This window comes from Genypterus blacodes, unplaced genomic scaffold (genome assembly GCF_046128005.1).
Source record: "Genypterus blacodes isolate CSIRO-AG114 ecotype Tasmania unplaced genomic scaffold, CSIRO-AGI_Gbla_v1 ptg000027l_1, whole genome shotgun sequence".
Taxonomy (NCBI): domain Eukaryota; kingdom Metazoa; phylum Chordata; class Actinopteri; order Ophidiiformes; family Ophidiidae; genus Genypterus; species Genypterus blacodes.
The window spans coordinates 3494596-3511669 of NW_027466840.1; the positions used below are offsets into that span (position 1 = coordinate 3494596).

At 43.4% G+C, this 17074-nt stretch overlaps 1 protein-coding gene and 1 pseudogene across 3 annotated transcripts; one reads left to right on the top strand and one right to left on the bottom strand.

Annotated features, from left to right (window-relative positions):
• Nucleotides 1-3777: 3777 nt before the first annotated feature.
• LOC142993092 (cilia- and flagella-associated protein 91 pseudogene) lies at nt 3778-5415 on the bottom strand (annotated as a pseudogene).
• Nucleotides 5416-8351: 2936 nt separating this feature from the next.
• Nucleotides 8352-16389, top strand: LOC142993105 (ubiquitin-protein ligase E3A). Of its 3 annotated transcripts, none has more exons than XM_076143736.1 (11): nt 8352-8428; nt 10048-10092; nt 10638-10942; nt 11053-12305; nt 12406-12550; nt 12820-13025; nt 13392-13556; nt 13653-13808; nt 13927-14000; nt 14117-14260; nt 15122-16389. In XM_076143736.1, coding segments are annotated over exons 2-11 (2571 nt in total). In that variant the 5' UTR covers nt 8352-8428; nt 10048-10090; the 3' UTR covers nt 15243-16389. The 3 variants fall into 3 exon arrangements, with proteins under 3 accessions (XP_075999851.1, XP_075999848.1, XP_075999850.1); XM_076143733.1 differs by lacking the exon at nt 8352-8428 and adding an exon at nt 9119-9429; XM_076143735.1 differs by lacking the exon at nt 8352-8428 and adding an exon at nt 9119-9377.
• Nucleotides 16390-17074: the final 685 nt, after the last annotated feature.

The following is a 17074-nucleotide window of genomic DNA, read 5'->3' on the forward strand; positions in this document are numbered from 1 at the left end:
TGACTAATTCATACTGTAAAATGTATTTGCCATTTCTGCAGGAGCTAATCTCATTGTCGTTGTCCCACCATTAACTCAGGTGATGCATTTCTTATTGAACTTCCACTTGAGAGATGAGAGAGAGAGAAGAGTTGATTCTGTCGTTTTCTGTTAACATGTCAGTGTGAGTCAACTCTCCTCCTCAAACCTGACTTTCTGTTTGATGTCACTTTTAAAAGTATGATGTCATCTGTTCAGCGACAAAGAGTTTTAAATCTCTGCACATTTATTTTTATGTCATATCTGCATGGATATAGAAGATGATAATCAACAAGTTACATCTCAGCAAAAAAATATTCTCAGAACAGAGGGACTGGACGAACTTCAGTGGAAGCTTCAGAAAACTCAGAGTGACCTGAGGGACTCAAAAGTTCTTCTCAGGGCCACTGATGAAAACCTGGCGACTGAGCGACAGCATCTTAAAGAGGACACTCTATGGCTGGAGGAGCTTAAGTTGAACTTCCAAATTGCTCAGAACCGTCTTGAAGTGCAGATGGTAGAACTTAGAGCCAACCAGGAAATGGAAGTTGCACTTCACAAAGAATTACAGGAGACCAAAGAAAAACTCTGCACTGCTGAAAACCACCATCAGGAGATTCTAGACCAAGCGGCTCAGTTCTCTAAGAAGACGAAAGTTGTGTCTAATGTTGCATTGCAGGTGAAGCAGGAGAAGCTGTCCTCTGTGAAAGAGTTTGAGCTGTTGCTGCTCAAGGTGAGTCATATTTTAACATCAACATATTACATTACAAAATTACAAAACAGGCACATATTACAAAAATATACATGCAATTACACATTCTGTACATGTTCAAATATGCATATCCATATACAAACTTAAATACACGGTCACCCATTAAGTTAGATTTAAACATTATTCCAACTTTTTGGGCAACAGTGTATAGGATGTACAGTATATGTATGTGTATGCAATGTATAAGCATACATTTATTTATATACAGCATATACAGCATATCAGTATTACGTTGTATAATACATGTAATGTTTTAGTGTTTAATAAAGTGATTTATTTTTCTTCCACAGGGAAAGAAGCAGGAGCAATTCCCACTGAAGTCCAAAACATTGAAGGAGAGAGCTGAGCGGCTCAGTCAGGTCTCTGCCCAGGAGCAGAGGGACGCTGTGATGAACAAAGGCTTGATGGCTGCTTTTGACATAATCAAAACTGAGAGACACAGATTGGAGGAGAAGGTTGCACAAGCAAAGAAAACCCACCCTCAAAAGGCCAAATTGTTTCATTATCTAAGGAAATTTAAGGAGAAAACAAGAGCTGGTATAGTGAAGGCCCTAGATGAGCGTCAGAGGGAGGTCAACATGACGGTAGAGATTTTTAAGGAGTTGGAGGGGCACTTAGTGTTGCGTGGGCTCAAATGGCTGGAGGAAGAGAGCTCCAGTGAGTTCCTGTGGCAGCAGGAAAAAACTAATCTTGTGAAGGACCAAGGCAAGCTTATCTCAGCCTTGCGGAGGAACGAGCTGGACAGGATGAAAATGGAAAAGAACCTGAGGTCCAGGATAAATTATATGAGACAAATTGAATTGAAAAAATGAGTTCAAAACACAAGATCAAAAACAGATATTTCTGATCGGGTTATGACCAAATGCTGACTAACAAAAAGTCAGTGAGCACTGGCTTGTCCTCCTGGTCCTGTCAAAAACTAATGTGGTGTCCTGGTGATGAATGTGTGACAAATTAATTAGGGGTCAAAGCAAAAAGGGCTGCAATCCTATTGTTTTTGCTCTGATTTTCATTATCCTTCCTTTCCCACTGCCAGAATTGACCTACAACTGATTCTGCAGCCAAAATTGTCATGACAGTTCCCTTTTATCCTCTCCAATGAGTTGAATAAACAAATCAAGATGGTCCCAAAATGTAATTTCTCATTTCAGCTCTGTTGTGATGCAGGAGGAGCACTGGCTGCAATGCAGGATGACCTCGTCAGACAAATTATATCAAATATGACTCATATGACTTGTTTTCAGTTAACTGAAAACCAATGCAAATGCAATTGGTAATTGTAATATTCCCTTGACTGATCATTAAACAACAACAGTCACAGGACAGATAGGTAGAACAAAATAAGTCAAAAACATGCAACGGTTGCTGCTGTCTCATTGTTTAGTGGATTCAGTGTGACCTCTTTTCAGAATGATGGGCACTTAATCAGTATTCATGAGGCACTTAGAACCATTGTGCATAGTGTTATTACTACTGCCACCTTTTCTGTTATTTTGCTAAACCAAACAGTGGATGCAAACATCACACATCTACCAGCAACAGTGGAGAAAGAAATGATGCTGGACATGATGTAACAGTTCCCTCAAGTAATGAAGCCAGGTAACATAGCAAGAATACACTGGAATGCATTGCCCGTCGGCTGACCAGCTTTGGCCATTCATAGACAGATGCATTGGTTATATTTTATCTATAAGGCTTTCTTCCTTTTTTCTTATATCTATACCACGAAGAGACAAAAAACATCAATTCTCCTTGTTTCTTTTTTAATTTTTTTTGTTTATTCTTGTTTATCATTAGATGGAATTCTTCTGTTTGATTGAGGATTGTGGAAAACGATCTGCCTATATTTATCAGATGTGTCGCAAATGAGAAATGAAATCCTTCAGTAACAAAACAGTAAAAAGCACACAAACATTTTTCACACACTGTTTTGTCTCCTCTATAAAACAGTTACGTGGCATTGTGGTATGTCTTGTTTTTGTCGTGATGCTCATTTATTTGTGCTGCTGCTGTTGTGTTGACCACCCCCCACATTCCTAGGTCGAAGTAGCACTCACCACGCCACCCCCACCTTTACAGCACAAACTACAGCTTCACTTCAAACAGCCGTGTTGCAGCAGCTCTGGCAATGTTACTAGTCTCATTCAGGAAGTAAATTGTAGTGCGTAGAATATTAGTAGAATAATTAGTAGAATATTTCACTCTCCAAATGTAATCGACGAAAGGTAGAAACTCTGTACCGGACTGGACTCTGGTCATATTTAATGAGAGCATTCTAGACAATATATGAGGTCACAGTAGAATACAGAATACTAAACATGAAGATATGGATAAATAAAAACAAAATGTCAATTATTTCAAAACATCAATGCTATGAATTTCTCATATTACCATGCTAGAGAATAAAACCACAGTAAATTTTAAAATGTGATTTGACGGTATGGCTTTGTTTTTAACAGCAGTAAACAATAAAGAAAATAATTATAGACTTTGTTTCTGGATGCTCTGCCTCAATATGACTACATAATTTGCTGGGCTTTCTGATTTTAAGCCAGCATGATGTTTTTCTCCCTTTTCAGTGTGTTTATATTATCACTTATTTCAATAGCTAAACACAACCCACTGCTTTCTGCTGTGTGGCCATCTTGCTGATATCGCAATGTTGTCCTTGGTTTGTCAGCATAAGGCTTTAACAAATCTCATAGTGGTATTATTGAGTTTTAGATTTTGTAGCGACAACATTGTAAAAAAGTGGATCCTGCAACGGCAATGCATCTATGCTCCTCCAGAAGGTTTTGGGAATCCTTTTAAAGATCTAACTGCTAGGATTCAGATCATGGCCATGCAAACTGTCACTGATTTCAGCCCATCCCCTGTGTGAGATTTGGTGAGCTTTTTGATGCAACAGTATGCGTTACTAGCCTGTCGACCAGCAAAATTAGCAAATACGTGTTCTCTTGAGCACCATCAGCTGCTTTAGGGGGTGGCTAAGATGATTCAGCAGCAGCCAGAGATCCAGAGGGGAGGTCAGAATGCTTTAATGCCCCCTGAATGATATGCCATGCCACCTGCAAATGTTTACAGTACTTCTGGTGCAGTCTATGCCTGAGAGTGGTCCTCTGCTCCTCTGGGATAAGGAAACTGTACACCAAGTCTGACACAAGCTCCTCCGATTGAACACTGTTCCAGATTGCCTGACTAGTGTCTTTTGCCATTCTGTACACCTCCTCTCTAGCCTGCTGGTCAGCTGTCTTCTCCATAGTTTCAAGGATGATGTCTTCCAGATAACAGTCCACAGTGTCATGATGTATAGGCACAACTCGTTTGAAGACATCATCTTCTTCCTTGCGTCTGTACTCCTCCACCTGTCTCCTCCCACTTTCAACAGCATTTCTCCGGTGAAACTCTCTCTCAGCCTGATGCATGAAGGCGTTGATACTCCGTTCTTCCTGTAGACGAATCAGCTCCTTGTTTAAGGTGTCAAACAAATATCCAACCTCTGTATCCACCACCAAGGCCACCAAAGACTCTTCTTGCATAGTCCTGTGTTCTATGTCTCTTTGGTTTTTCTGGATCATTGCATACTCCTCATCAGCTCCCTCTTGCTGATACTGATAGGCAATAATCAGCTCCTGGACAAGGCACACGTTCGAAAGCTTGCTTTGACACATCTTGAATTGTGTGCTTCTTCCTCTCAGCTGTTTCTGCAAGAAGATGAGCGCAAGCTGTCTTTCCTCCTCACCTTCTGGCGGCCCCTCCACCCTTGGTGTGGGAGGAGGCCTGTCAATCTTGACCAGAAAATGCAAGGGCTTCTTCTTCTTCGCCCTCTCCTTCTCCTCCCTCAGGGCATAGATCATTTTCAGCATTTCTATCTCTTTACTCTCAGAGGTAATGATTGAGCATTTTTTGGCATGTGACTTGAGGACTGAGGTGGAGAGCCTTGTTTCCAGCTCTGGCAAACCCTTGTATGTGTCAGGTCGGTCGTTTGCCTCTTGAAAGGAACCAACCTTGGGCGAACTTGCATAAGAACAGTAATCTGGATAGTCCAGGAGAATGTCTCCTCGCTTAAGCTTCCCCTCTAAGTTTCTCCTCTTTGCTGTAATTCGTCTTAGTGAGGTGACATACTTCTTGTGAATCTTCTGCTGTCTGGCTTCTTTTTCTCGTTGTTTCTGAGAATAGTTCAGAGGCTCAAGTGTCACCTTCTGGGCCTCATCTGTCTGCCTCCGCCAGTCCCTCAATGAAGCCAAACAGGCCTGTTGTGACCTCTGTATTTGCCCTTGTCTGAAAGCCCATTGTTTGATCTCGATATTGTACATCATACGTCTCCTCTTGTCTAGCTGGCTCAGGTCATCCGGAGGAGGCAGAGTTGCTTTCAAAGCTCGCTTGGTGCGAGCCCACTCTATCATTTCCAGTTCTTCAATGCCTGCAGGCAGACCATGACCGCTAGTCAACGTTGACAGTGTCAGGAGCTCCGAGGCACTAGTTCCGGGTTTCACCACATAGTCACTGGTGTAGGGGTCTGTCTGTGCTTCACTTTCCCTATAGTCCGTCTGGACACCCACAGTGACAGTGTGTGCCATCTGTGGCATCTGCTTACTCATCGACCTTCTTTGTCGGGCTGCCATTTTGTCAGCTAGTGCCTTATCATGTGAGTTTTCATCTATTCATACTTTCAATATGATGTCACATATTTTTGAGGGGGGGTTGTGAACTTGCTATCCCATCAATGAGGTAATGATATATGACAAAGCAACCATTCTAGGCACCTTTCACCTTCATGACCTCATCAATGACATCTTACTCCAGAGCTCCATACACCACAGCAACCATCCTAGTAACGAACCTCCACACTTTTCACCTGTGCTTGCTTCTTCTGAACACTTTTTGACACTCGCCTAATTCAGCATTCAACAACCGACAGACACTTCAAACACCAAAAAGTTCAGCATAGGACATTATTGGCATCACTTTTAATATTAATATCCCCAGCACTATACCACTCTATACAGTCCCTACAGCTTTTTGTGATTCCATCATCACAGGGTTTTATGCAAATTGCTGCTTAGGCACCTGAAGTGATTCAAGTCACCCCAAGCCTGTCTGCATTAAAATCTAAGTATCATGGAAGTGGTAATGTGTTAACTGAAATGTAAAACAGAAGTGAAGAAATCATGATTAGTTTCATTTCACTTCAATCAAAAGTTAAATATGTGTACGAACAACTAATATGAAACATGTTATAGGCAAGGGAGTTGGAAATAACAGACGTTAACATTTTTATTATTATTTATTACATACAGAGTGAAGTGTGTTTCTGTTGTAAATGTTGACATTACATGATGATTATGTTGATTATGTGTCAGATATTTTACTACTTGGTAATGAGACAAGAAAGTAAAGGCTGTTCTGTGCATAATGTTTGCATTTGTTTGTCATGAAGATCTATTTATTTGTGAATATATATGAAAGGTGTACAGGTTGCAATAAGAGATGCCGGATTTGTAAAGCAATTCTCTCCTTTGTATTGAGGGAATATTTTTCACACATTGGAACCACAAATAGATTTACTCTGTTAGTGTGGATGTTTGTTCTGGCATCGAGGCTCTGCGTTAGGAAAGGGAACTTGTCAAAAGTCAGCAAAAGGATACAGAACGGTGTCTATGTCCGTTTTTCAAAATAAACTACACATGTAGCGTGAGGATGCACAACGGTCTACGTCCGTTTTTCGAAATAAGTTGGTAAGACACATTTTCACCTTGAAATGCCTTGATGTCTGATATTTGAGATTTGCTAATGATAGTATTCCCCCATAGTTACTGGCAATGACATTTTTATTCAAATGCTCTTCCCACTTTTTTATCAAGGACCGACTGATGCAGACGCGCGATAAAGGCGATGCAATTTGCTTCAAATGTAGTTACATTGCCCTCTACTGGAGAGATTTAGAACTACGCTTTACACGTTCTTTTTGGTCAAACACGTCTCATTGATGAATTCTGTCACTGTCAGGACCGCTCCAGAGTTGTGTGTGGGTGCGTTCATGACAAATGTAAGTTAACATTTCCTTCCTGTTGGTGAATAACTATTGTTCCAGAAGTAACTGTGTCGCACTCTGTAACCCATATATATGTGACAGCTGTTGTATTTGTAACTGATCTCATCTTGGCTAATGAGCCTGTTTGCTCTTGACTGCTAAAACAATTTGAACATGTTGGCTGTGTCCCAACACAGAGTGAGTAGTCTGCATAGTCAGCTGCTGTCCAGTCAGGCATATTGACACACTTGTTAGATAACGATTACATCATCGGCCATCCCAGCTGTGCCCCTGCAAGCAGCCAGTCTTGGACAACAAGCTTTGTTTTTATGCAGTCCTTTAAAACTAAATATACCTATTGATGTGGTACAAAGTTTAATATTATTGTATACAGTATATTGTATAACTTATTGTGATCTTAAAAACATGAGACACTGTGTTTAATGTTATTTTATCTATGAGATAATGGAAATAACTGGGTTCATCCGTCTATTATCTATTCATCTATTCACTTCTCCCACCCATGTCAATGACATGAAAGCACCCGATGTGCTTGCTGGACCCCTGAACAATGTTTCTGCCAAGTTTGGAGGCGACTAGAGGAATGGGGCTTATTGCAACGCTGAACAATCACACACTTACATACAAGCAATTATGGTGGCAGAATAAGTGGGAGCCCTCTCTGGAAATGTAACACAGGTTTATATCACAAGATTAGTAATTAGTAAAAAAAAGATTTCCCTGTTGCTGATGATAACGTACATATGTGTCTGTGTCGTATTTCATGGCAATTCAGTGAACTACAAAGTGGAGAAGTGGAGGGAAAGACCAAAGGAAATCTAAATCAACACAGGTTTAAACACGCACACACAAGCATAGAGAATGGGTTATAGGGCAGCTTTGTCAGGCCTGCAGAGAAGACAGAATCCTGTACAACCAGGCCGGAAACACACTGACAAAGGAGATCAGTGTGTTCCTGCAAAGGGAGCTACACTGAGAACCTGAAGAACAGGTTTTCAACTTATGACCCTGAGTCAGTGTGGAGAGGCTTGCGGGAGATCACCAGCTACAAGAGACCATGCCCGCCCCCTGCAGAGGACCCTTAACTAGCCCAACACCTGAACGCAGTCAACAGCAGGTTTGATAAGCCCACTTTCACCACTTTACCACAGTCACAGCCTATTTTCCATCCGGCCCTCTTGGAGGCACTAGAGAAGCTTCAGGCAAGCAATCGCAATCATCTATTTTACAGTATTTTTCACTTCGCTGTCCGTGGTTCTGAAGGGACCCGCTTACAGGAAGGTAGCACAAGACAACAGAGCTTTCTGTAAAATGATTTATAATGGAAAATTGATATCCTCATTTATACTTATGCCGATTTCCATTGATTGTCTGTGTCTGTTTGTTTAATTTCCCTGCACTGCTTAGCTGATAAACCCATGGTCAATTTAATGTCCCTTTTTGCAAGTGTTTATCTGCTGTCACCAGAAAATATACCTCCTTTGACTTCACTGTCTCAGTTTATCTCAGTGTTTTGACTGAATGTTACTCTTCACCATAGATGTGTCACTTCTTGAGTAAGCTCATGCACACGACAAGCGTAGGTAAGTTTCTCCCCCTAGATCGATTAATTTGGTCATATCACAACACCACAATCGAGTTTGGAGCAAATCGACACGCTTGCAACAGAGGCATATAGGGAGACTTTTTCCCAGGTTAATGTCTCGAGCAATTCTGACCAATCAGAATTTGCAAGCCTGTGGCATTTGTTTACAAGTTTTGGGCTGCTGATGAACATGACGGCACAAAACCAACTAAGGGTGGATTGCAAACACCATTCCCTTAATTGGAACAAAGCAAGCAAACCACGGGTCTTAATACAGCTTTAAGCTACTTAAATAGGCGATAGTCACGCAATCAAACTAACAAAGTGATGTCGTCCAATAAACAAAGTTATGACAGTGATATCATCCAAACTTACAAAGTTATAATGATGTTGTAATTCAATTCAATACAACTTTATTTACATAGCACAAAATCACAACAAAGGTTATCTCAAAGCACTTTACATAGACAGCATTTAAAGAAACCCAGAAACGGGGAGATTATGTGACTCTGCAAAACATCTTTCGGCTCTTACATGTTTAGAAATAAATAGGTTCAGTAACAACAACAACAAAAGAAATTAAAGTTTTAAAATATATTTTTTGGCTTTTTAATGGCTCCCGTTCTTGTTTTAAAATATCCAGTTCGGGTTTTACCTACGTTGCACTCGTCGCTAGAACATAATGCATTGTGGGACGACGTGCGCTGGTGGCGAAGTCAAGATGGCAGCAAACCTAAGGCTGAGGGTAGAGCCTGTAGTCGGAAGGCCGTGAATGAAGTTTTTTTTAAAGAAAATCCTCCGTCATTGCCCAAAGTATTCACGTTAAAGGCGTCGTGTAATTGAAATTGCACTCGAGCAGCGGAGAAGTCGGTACATTCACCAACAGCCACGGAATAACCAACAACTGAGGAGAAAGCCTCGTATGAATTCCGACGAGAAGGAAGACTGTGAGTGTGCGCCACCACAGGCCGAGACTAGCCCAGCAGGAGGACCCGATAGGTGGGGACGGCGAACAGGAAAGACTCGGGGATGCTAGGAGAGAGGGCTGCTACTGTTAGCGATGTGCTTGTTGTCTCACTATGTGGTTGATGTCTCCCTTATGTGGTGGTGTTTTTAGACCACATATTGCGTAGTCATTGATCAAAACAAAACCGGATTTAGTCCTTATTTCGCGTGTTTAAATGCTTGAAACATGCGCGAAATAAGGCCAGGCGGGCTAGTTAGTGTTCGCTATCTTAGCTGGCTAGCTAAGTGGACGTAGGACTGTCCGGTTACTGCTCTTGTCTCCTGCTTGGCTAGACTTTCTGCCCGTGTGGTACATAATTGTGTTTCAGACATATGCCCGCTTTTAAGAGCAGTATGTTAAGTGGAGCCGGTGAGCCGAATGAAAGAAACGCTAGCTCCGTTTCCCTCTGTTTGACACCGGCTCTGATGTTGGTTTGTCAGCTATCATTTTACCTCGCGATGCGCCCAATTTACCCCGCGATGCGCAGATTTAGTCTGTACGCAGCTAGTGAACATCAGCCAAGACTCAATACTGTTGTGAATATTATGTCAAAACACACACATCGTGACCTCTGCTGGAATATTGATCATCACTGTTTGTTATTCATTTAGAGAATACGAGGACCCTGAAATAGAAAACCCAGAAGCAAGCCGAATGTAAGTGTGAAGACATGATGATCATAATGATGAAGAGATGATGACTTGATGCATCCATACATGACCATGCGTGTGCTCCTCTGCTCTCACTTCTTGTTTTCCACTCTTCCCTTTATTACACTGTTGTAACTGTGTAATAACAGCTCCGTCTGTTTTATATTATATGGGTTTGCATATATGTGTCCAATAAGAGATTGAGTTTCCATTTTAATACCAAAACATCACTTTTTGCAGTATTTGTCTTGTAAGTCAAAGTGCAGTCACGGAGCTTGAGTGTTAGAGTGAAGCGGGGTTGGTTAGTCTTTTCTGGGGTGCAGATGTTTAATTCAGTAATCATATTGAATCATCACACCGCTTATTTGAGTTTATAGGAGCACAATCTGGATAGATAACATGCAAACAGAGTCCATGGTCTGACGTCAGGTTTGATGCTTAGTACTGCAACATGTCATAACCAAGTATTTACGTTCGTCGCCCACCTCTAGTTTAAAGTTGAATGTATGAATATGCAGGTTTGATACTTTTTGCCTTCCCTCTGACTGCAGGAAGCGTGCAGCTGCCAAACATCTAATAGAGCGCTATTACCACCAGTTAACTGAGGGCTGTGGAAATGATTCATGCTCCAACCCATGGTGTGCCTCATCAATCGGCTTTTACCGCTTGGACAACAACACGGCAGCGGTTAAAGCCCTGGAGTTGTACAAGTTCAATGCCAAACTATGTGACCCTCATCCCTCGAAGAAAGGTACTGCGTCCGCCTACCTGGAAAGCAGCGCCCAGAGCAACTCAGCCTGCAGCAACACAAAGATGAATCATAAAGATGTAAACTCTGTAAGGGAGAATTTCAAAGGTAAGTTAATTACATGTTTTATCTTCATTTCACTTTTCTTTGTGGACGGGTAAACATGCTTTTTGTCTCCCTTTTAATTCAATCTGTGTAACGTTTGATTTTGTGTTCAGATGTAAATTACCTGACAGAGGAAAAAGTTTATGAGATCTTGGGCATCTGTGGAGAGAAGGAGGATTACTCGCCCCTGATCCGAGTCATAGGCCGGGTGTTCTCCAGTGCTGAGGGCTTGGTGCAGAGCTTCAGGAGGTCAAAGCCTCACACCAAGGAGGAGCTCAAGTCACTCCAGGGTAAGGATGAGGACAAAGATGAGGACGAGAAGGAGGCGGCTGCCTGCTCTGCTACAGCTATGGAAGAGGACTCCCCTGCCTCTTCTTCCTCCTCAAGGCTCGGCGAGGCCCCCGCGGGCGACAACGACGTACAACGGTTGGCCCCGGACGAGGTCTCGGTGGACATCGAAGCGGTGCGGCGTGTTTACGAGCGCCTGCTGTCCAACGACAAGATAGAAGCAGCTTTCCTGAACGCACTGGTCTACCTCTCGCCCAACGTGGAGTGCGACTTGACGTACCACAACGTGTATTCACGAGACCCAAACTACTTAAACCTGTTTGTCATAGTGATGGAAAACAAGAACCTTCACAGTCCCGAGTACCTGGAGATCGCTCTCCCGCAGTTCTGCAAGGCCATGAGCAAGCTGCCCCTGCCGGCCCAGGCCAAGCTGACGCGCCTGTGGTCGCACTACAGCGCCGACCAGATCCGCCGCATGGTGGAGACTTTTCAGCAGCTCATCACTTACAAGGTTATCAGCAACGAGTTCAACAGCCGAAACCTTGTCAATGACGACGACTCCGTGGTGGCGTCCACCAAGTGCTTGAAGATCGTCTACTATGCAAACGTGCTGGGAGGAGACCTGGACATGGAGCACAATGAGGATGAGGACGAGGAACCTATACCTGAGTCCAGCGAGCTCACCCTGCAGGAGCTGCTGGGCGAGGAGCGGCGGAACAAGAAGGGCCCGCGGGTGGACCCACTAGAGACGGAGCTGGGGATCCGAACCAACGATTGCCGGCGGCCCCTCATTCCCTTCGAGGAGTTTGTCAACGAGCCTCTCAATGAGGTGCTGGAGATGGACAAGGACTACACTTTCTTTAAGGTCGAGACAGAAAATAAGTTCTCCTTCATGACCTGCCCCTTTATTCTCAACGCTGTCACCAAGAACTTGGGCCTGTATTACGACAACCGCATCCGCATGTACAGCGAGCGACGTATTACTGTGCTCTATAGTTTAGTTCAGGGCCAGCAGCTTAACCCCTACCTAAGACTGAAAGTGCGCAGAGACCACATCATTGATGACGCCCTGGTTAGGGTAAGTCCCTCTAAACTCCACTTCCATACCTGCAGTTTCACGTTCCTTTGTATTGCTTTTAGTTTACTGTGTTATCAAACATCATTCTGTCTGTTTTTAGCTGGAAATGATCGCTATGGAGAATCCTGCAGACTTGAAGAAGCAGCTGTATGTGGAGTTTGAAGGAGAGCAAGGGGTCGACGAAGGAGGCGTTTCCAAAGAGTTCTTTCAGCTGGTAGTGGAGGAGATCTTCAACCCGGATATTGGTGAGTAAACACTGAAATGATCACAGCGCTAATGGTGTTAGTAGAGACATGAGAAGTTTGTTTAAGCAATCTTATCTTCACCTTCATCGTCTCGATCATCATTTCCATTCACAATTGATTTTAACAGCAAGGTTAGTTGCAAAAACACTCTTCATCACAAAACTCCTTTGGCAATATTCAACCTGTATCTCTCTATTAGTTGGCGACATGCAGTTTCATTCACTCAGCAGCGCTCCTGGTTTCACGCCTCCTTCTTGTCCCCCTCGCAGGTATGTTCACCTACGACGAGCGCACCAAGCTCTTCTGGTTCAACCCCTCGTCGCTCGAGAACGAGGGCCAGTACACGCTGATCGGCATCGTTCTGGGTCTCGCCATCTACAACAACTGCATCCTAGACGTCCACTTCCCCATGGTGGTTTACAGGAAGCTGATGGGCAAAAAAGGAACTTTGAGGGACTTGGCCGACTCCAACCCGGTAGGAACTACAACTTCTTCGGCCACTTTACCTACCTGCTTATGTACGTGTGGTTCAGCATTTTTTTTGTGAAGTGTAATGAAGAACAGCAACGTTGGAACCAGAGATGCACTTATCTGACACTAGACACAGTATTGTGGTCAATCCATCTGTGTTATTATTCTCCATTAAACAAGGAAAGGGAGTATCAGCAATCAGTGTGTTTCCTCCAATTTCCGTCAGATCGAATTTATAGGATTTTGAACCTCACGTTTAGGGGTGAAAAAGGAGTAGTTTCATTTTCAAAGTTTTGTGATTGATGAGGCAACTGTAGAACCAAACAGCAGGTGAAAGCCTTAAACGTCACGCGTTCTGTGTGTTGGAAAGGTTCTGTTCCAGAGCCTGAAGGAGCTGCTGGAGTACGAAGGCAGTGTGGAGGACGACATGATGATCACTTTCCAGATTTCTCAGACGGACCTGTTTGGGAACCCGCTTATGTACGACTTAAGGGAAAACGGAGACAAGATTCCAGTCACGAATGAAAACAGAAAGGTGAGTGAAACTGTCCCGCTCTCGTTCAAATATAAGTTTCCTCCGCTTTTGTTGCTGAATGGTAATTGCCACTGTTCATTTGTGTTTTATTTGCAGGAGTTTGTGGCTCAGTATGCAGATTACATGCTAAACAAAAGCGTGGAGAAGCAGTTTAAAGCCTTCAGGAGAGGCTTTCATATGGTCACCAACGAGTCGCCACTCAAATACCTCTTCCGGCCGGAGGAAATCGAGCTCCTGATTTGTGGAAGCAGGGTAAGCTGGAGGGATGACGGAGGATAACGCTCGCATTTGAATACTTAACAGTGCTTTATTTCAATCGATGATTCATCTTCTCTCTCTCTCTCACACACACACACACACACACACACAGAACCTCGACTTCCTAGCACTTGAAGAAACGACAGAATACGACGGCGGCTACAACAGAGACTCCCGAATCATCAAGTAAGAAAGCGTGTGTGTGTGTGTTTGTCCTGTAGCGGTCAATGTGAGCGCAAACAAGCCCGTTCCACCGTGTTTGAAAGCTCTGACTCTCTCTTTCATCTGTTTGTGTCCTTTAGGGAGTTTTGGGAGACGTTGCACTCGTTCGGCGAGGACCAGAAGCGCCTGTTCCTGCAGTTCACCACCGGGACGGACCGAGCGCCTGTTGGCGGGCTGGGCAAGCTGAAAATGATCATCGCCAAGAACGGTCCCGACACAGACAGGTGAGCTTCCTCCCCCAACCTGCACATGGCCAGAGTTTGTGTTGAACTGAGTAGAATTTGAACATTTATTGTGTTGCTGTTGTTTTAAAATATTTTGTTGGCTGTTGAGTCGTCGAATGAATGTTGTATATGAATATTGCAATTGTGTGAGCTGGTGAACCACACTCCCTACAGTTGCATTTAGATTAAAACAGTTTAAACCCACATTAAAGCGTTAATTAGTTTTTGTTCAATCAATGTGTAAACAACATTATTATCTAGAAGTCATGAATTGATTGGGGTAGTAACGATTCACATTAGAGTTATTGTCTTCAAAAGCTTTCAAATGGATTTGCAAATTCAAATATAGATTGTTTTCCGGTGCATTATCCAATTTTTTTCTAAACAATGATAGCCGCTACAGAGCTCTGGCACTACGGGTCAGGACAACGCGGCGCCTGGTGAAAGACTGAGCGTGTATTTGCTAATGCTGCTCGGCTCGTACCGCAGTTACAGCAGAGAGAGAGAGAGAGAGAGAGAGAGAGATAACGTGGTGTCTCTGTAGCTGCTGCAGAAAGCTCCTCGCAGGGAGGGGGAGGAGGAAAGCTTAGGTTCATCCCGCTCCTTCCTCACTAAAGGCACTCTTTTGGATTTTATCGTCCACTCATTCACAATCATAAGTCAGGCGGCGCTCTTCATCAAGTCATTTTCCATGTTGCTGTGTCTACAAACACAATGGTATCTTGGAGTTGTGACCCCAACAATTTGAGTTGGGGTCTAACTCCGACTGTTTTGCAGAATACTTGTCTGTATATCTGTAATGTTTTAGCCGTGCGTGTCAGACCCGAAGTGAGCAGCTGTGTGTGTGGTGTGTCTCTGCAGGTTACCCACGTCTCACACCTGCTTTAACGTGCTGCTGCTGCCCGAGTACAGCAACACGGAGAAGCTGCGAGAGAGACTGCTGAAAGCCATCACCTATGCCAAAGGGTTTGGCATGCTCTGAACCCCCGACCCCGAACCGACCCGACCCGCCGCGAACGAACTCGAACTCCCCGCCCCTCCCCCTCCCCTACGCCCCCTTTCCTTTGTCAGAAACTATGGAAAAGGAGACAAGAGACAGACAGAACGTGCTACGATTCAAGGAAAAATCAAATCAAACATAAAACAGGAGAAATGCTTCAAAAAAAAAATGTTTTGAGTTGCTCTAGTAGTCCCTCTACTGTGCCTGTATCATCCCAGATCACCCAGTGTAAGCACAGAGACCTGATGATCAAAGTTCCCACACGCACACACACATCATGTGAATGTCCTGCAGCAGCCCCCCCCCCCACCGCCTCCCTCCCTTATTTTCTATGTACAGATCATTTTCCTTATTTATTTTAAGGTCAAAATGAATTATGTTTCATGCCTGCCTGTTGTGGTAGCTTCCCCCTGCCCGGCGACGGCGGTGGGGACAGTTTAAAAAAAAAAAAATCAATGTTCTATCCCTGAAGTGAAAACGTAGCCTTTGGTTACTGCAAAATTTTCCTTTTTGTTTTTTGTTTTGTTTCTCCCCTGAACAAGGAGCCATTCCCGACCATTCCACTCACACACCGTTTTTGGTTATTGTTTCAACCGAGTCCATTAATCATCAAGGTAAGCATTTGGAAAGTCATTTTGGCACATTATCAGATAGGTTGTTTTTGTTCTGTTTTGGGCCATTTGGAACACCGCGGGTTAGATTAAAATCCTGTCAGAGCTGTGTAAGTGCACTTAGACATTTTCAGAATGTTTGTTTTTTTGCCACAGGTTGCCATGATTGTTTGAAGCATATTATTTCCATGTCTTCCTGTGTTGACAATTAAATAAATAAAAACAGTATTTATATATCAGTGCGGTGGAAGCTACAATACCGTATTGTGCACCTTTTAGAGGATTTACACACGTAGACCAGTCACTGATGATGTGCTCAGCAGTGTGACGTAACAGACGTAGAGCTCCTCCTGTGCCAACCGGTAGACATTTGATTGGCTGGCCGCTAGTAAGCATGACTTAGTTATGGTATGAATACACACTTCACACAGCAGAGTGCTCAGTATAACTCCAGTTTAGATGTAACCTCCACATGTAGAGCATTGTGTTCTCAATAAAATGTCTGCAGATCTTTTAGAGCTTTGGTCTTGTGATGGGAAGTCTGGCTGTGGTTATACCTGTCTGTATCCGCTTACTCCTGGAAACAAACCACCAACACAACTAAAGGCTACTTGAAAGGCATAAGATGAAAAGACAAAATAGCTGGTTACAAGTTGTAGAACAATACGGGCAATAAAGTCCTTAAAATTTATTTTATTTTTGTCATTTATATCTGTTACCTCCCCCTGCCTGTGTTTGGAGCAAATAGAACCCGACTGGTTGACCTTTGAGGGACTAATAGGCTCAACCAGCCATGTTATATTTGTAAGAATTCTGACCAGATGAAGGTATCAGAAGTGGAAAAGACAAAATGTTTCCTTTGGCCCGGCACAAGAAACACCGGACGAGCCTGAATCGATGCATCTTGAGGCCTCGCAAGGCATCTTTTTTACATCAAAGGGCCGACGTCTTGTGAAGAATACTGGAGCCTTTTAATAATCCTAGATTAGAGTTTATCTCAAGGAGTCCTGTCAGATCCAAGTGTGGACAGACTGCCATTGAGATGAGGCCAGTTATCTTAAATCAGCGTGGACAAGCTGATGGTTGTGTAACTGTTATTGTTGGCTATGCTTTGGCAACCGTTCCAGCTCTGTGGGAAACAATACCAGCATAAAGTACTGAGCAGTGATCTGTGGCAGATATGAGCCTGCTGTGGGTCCTGGT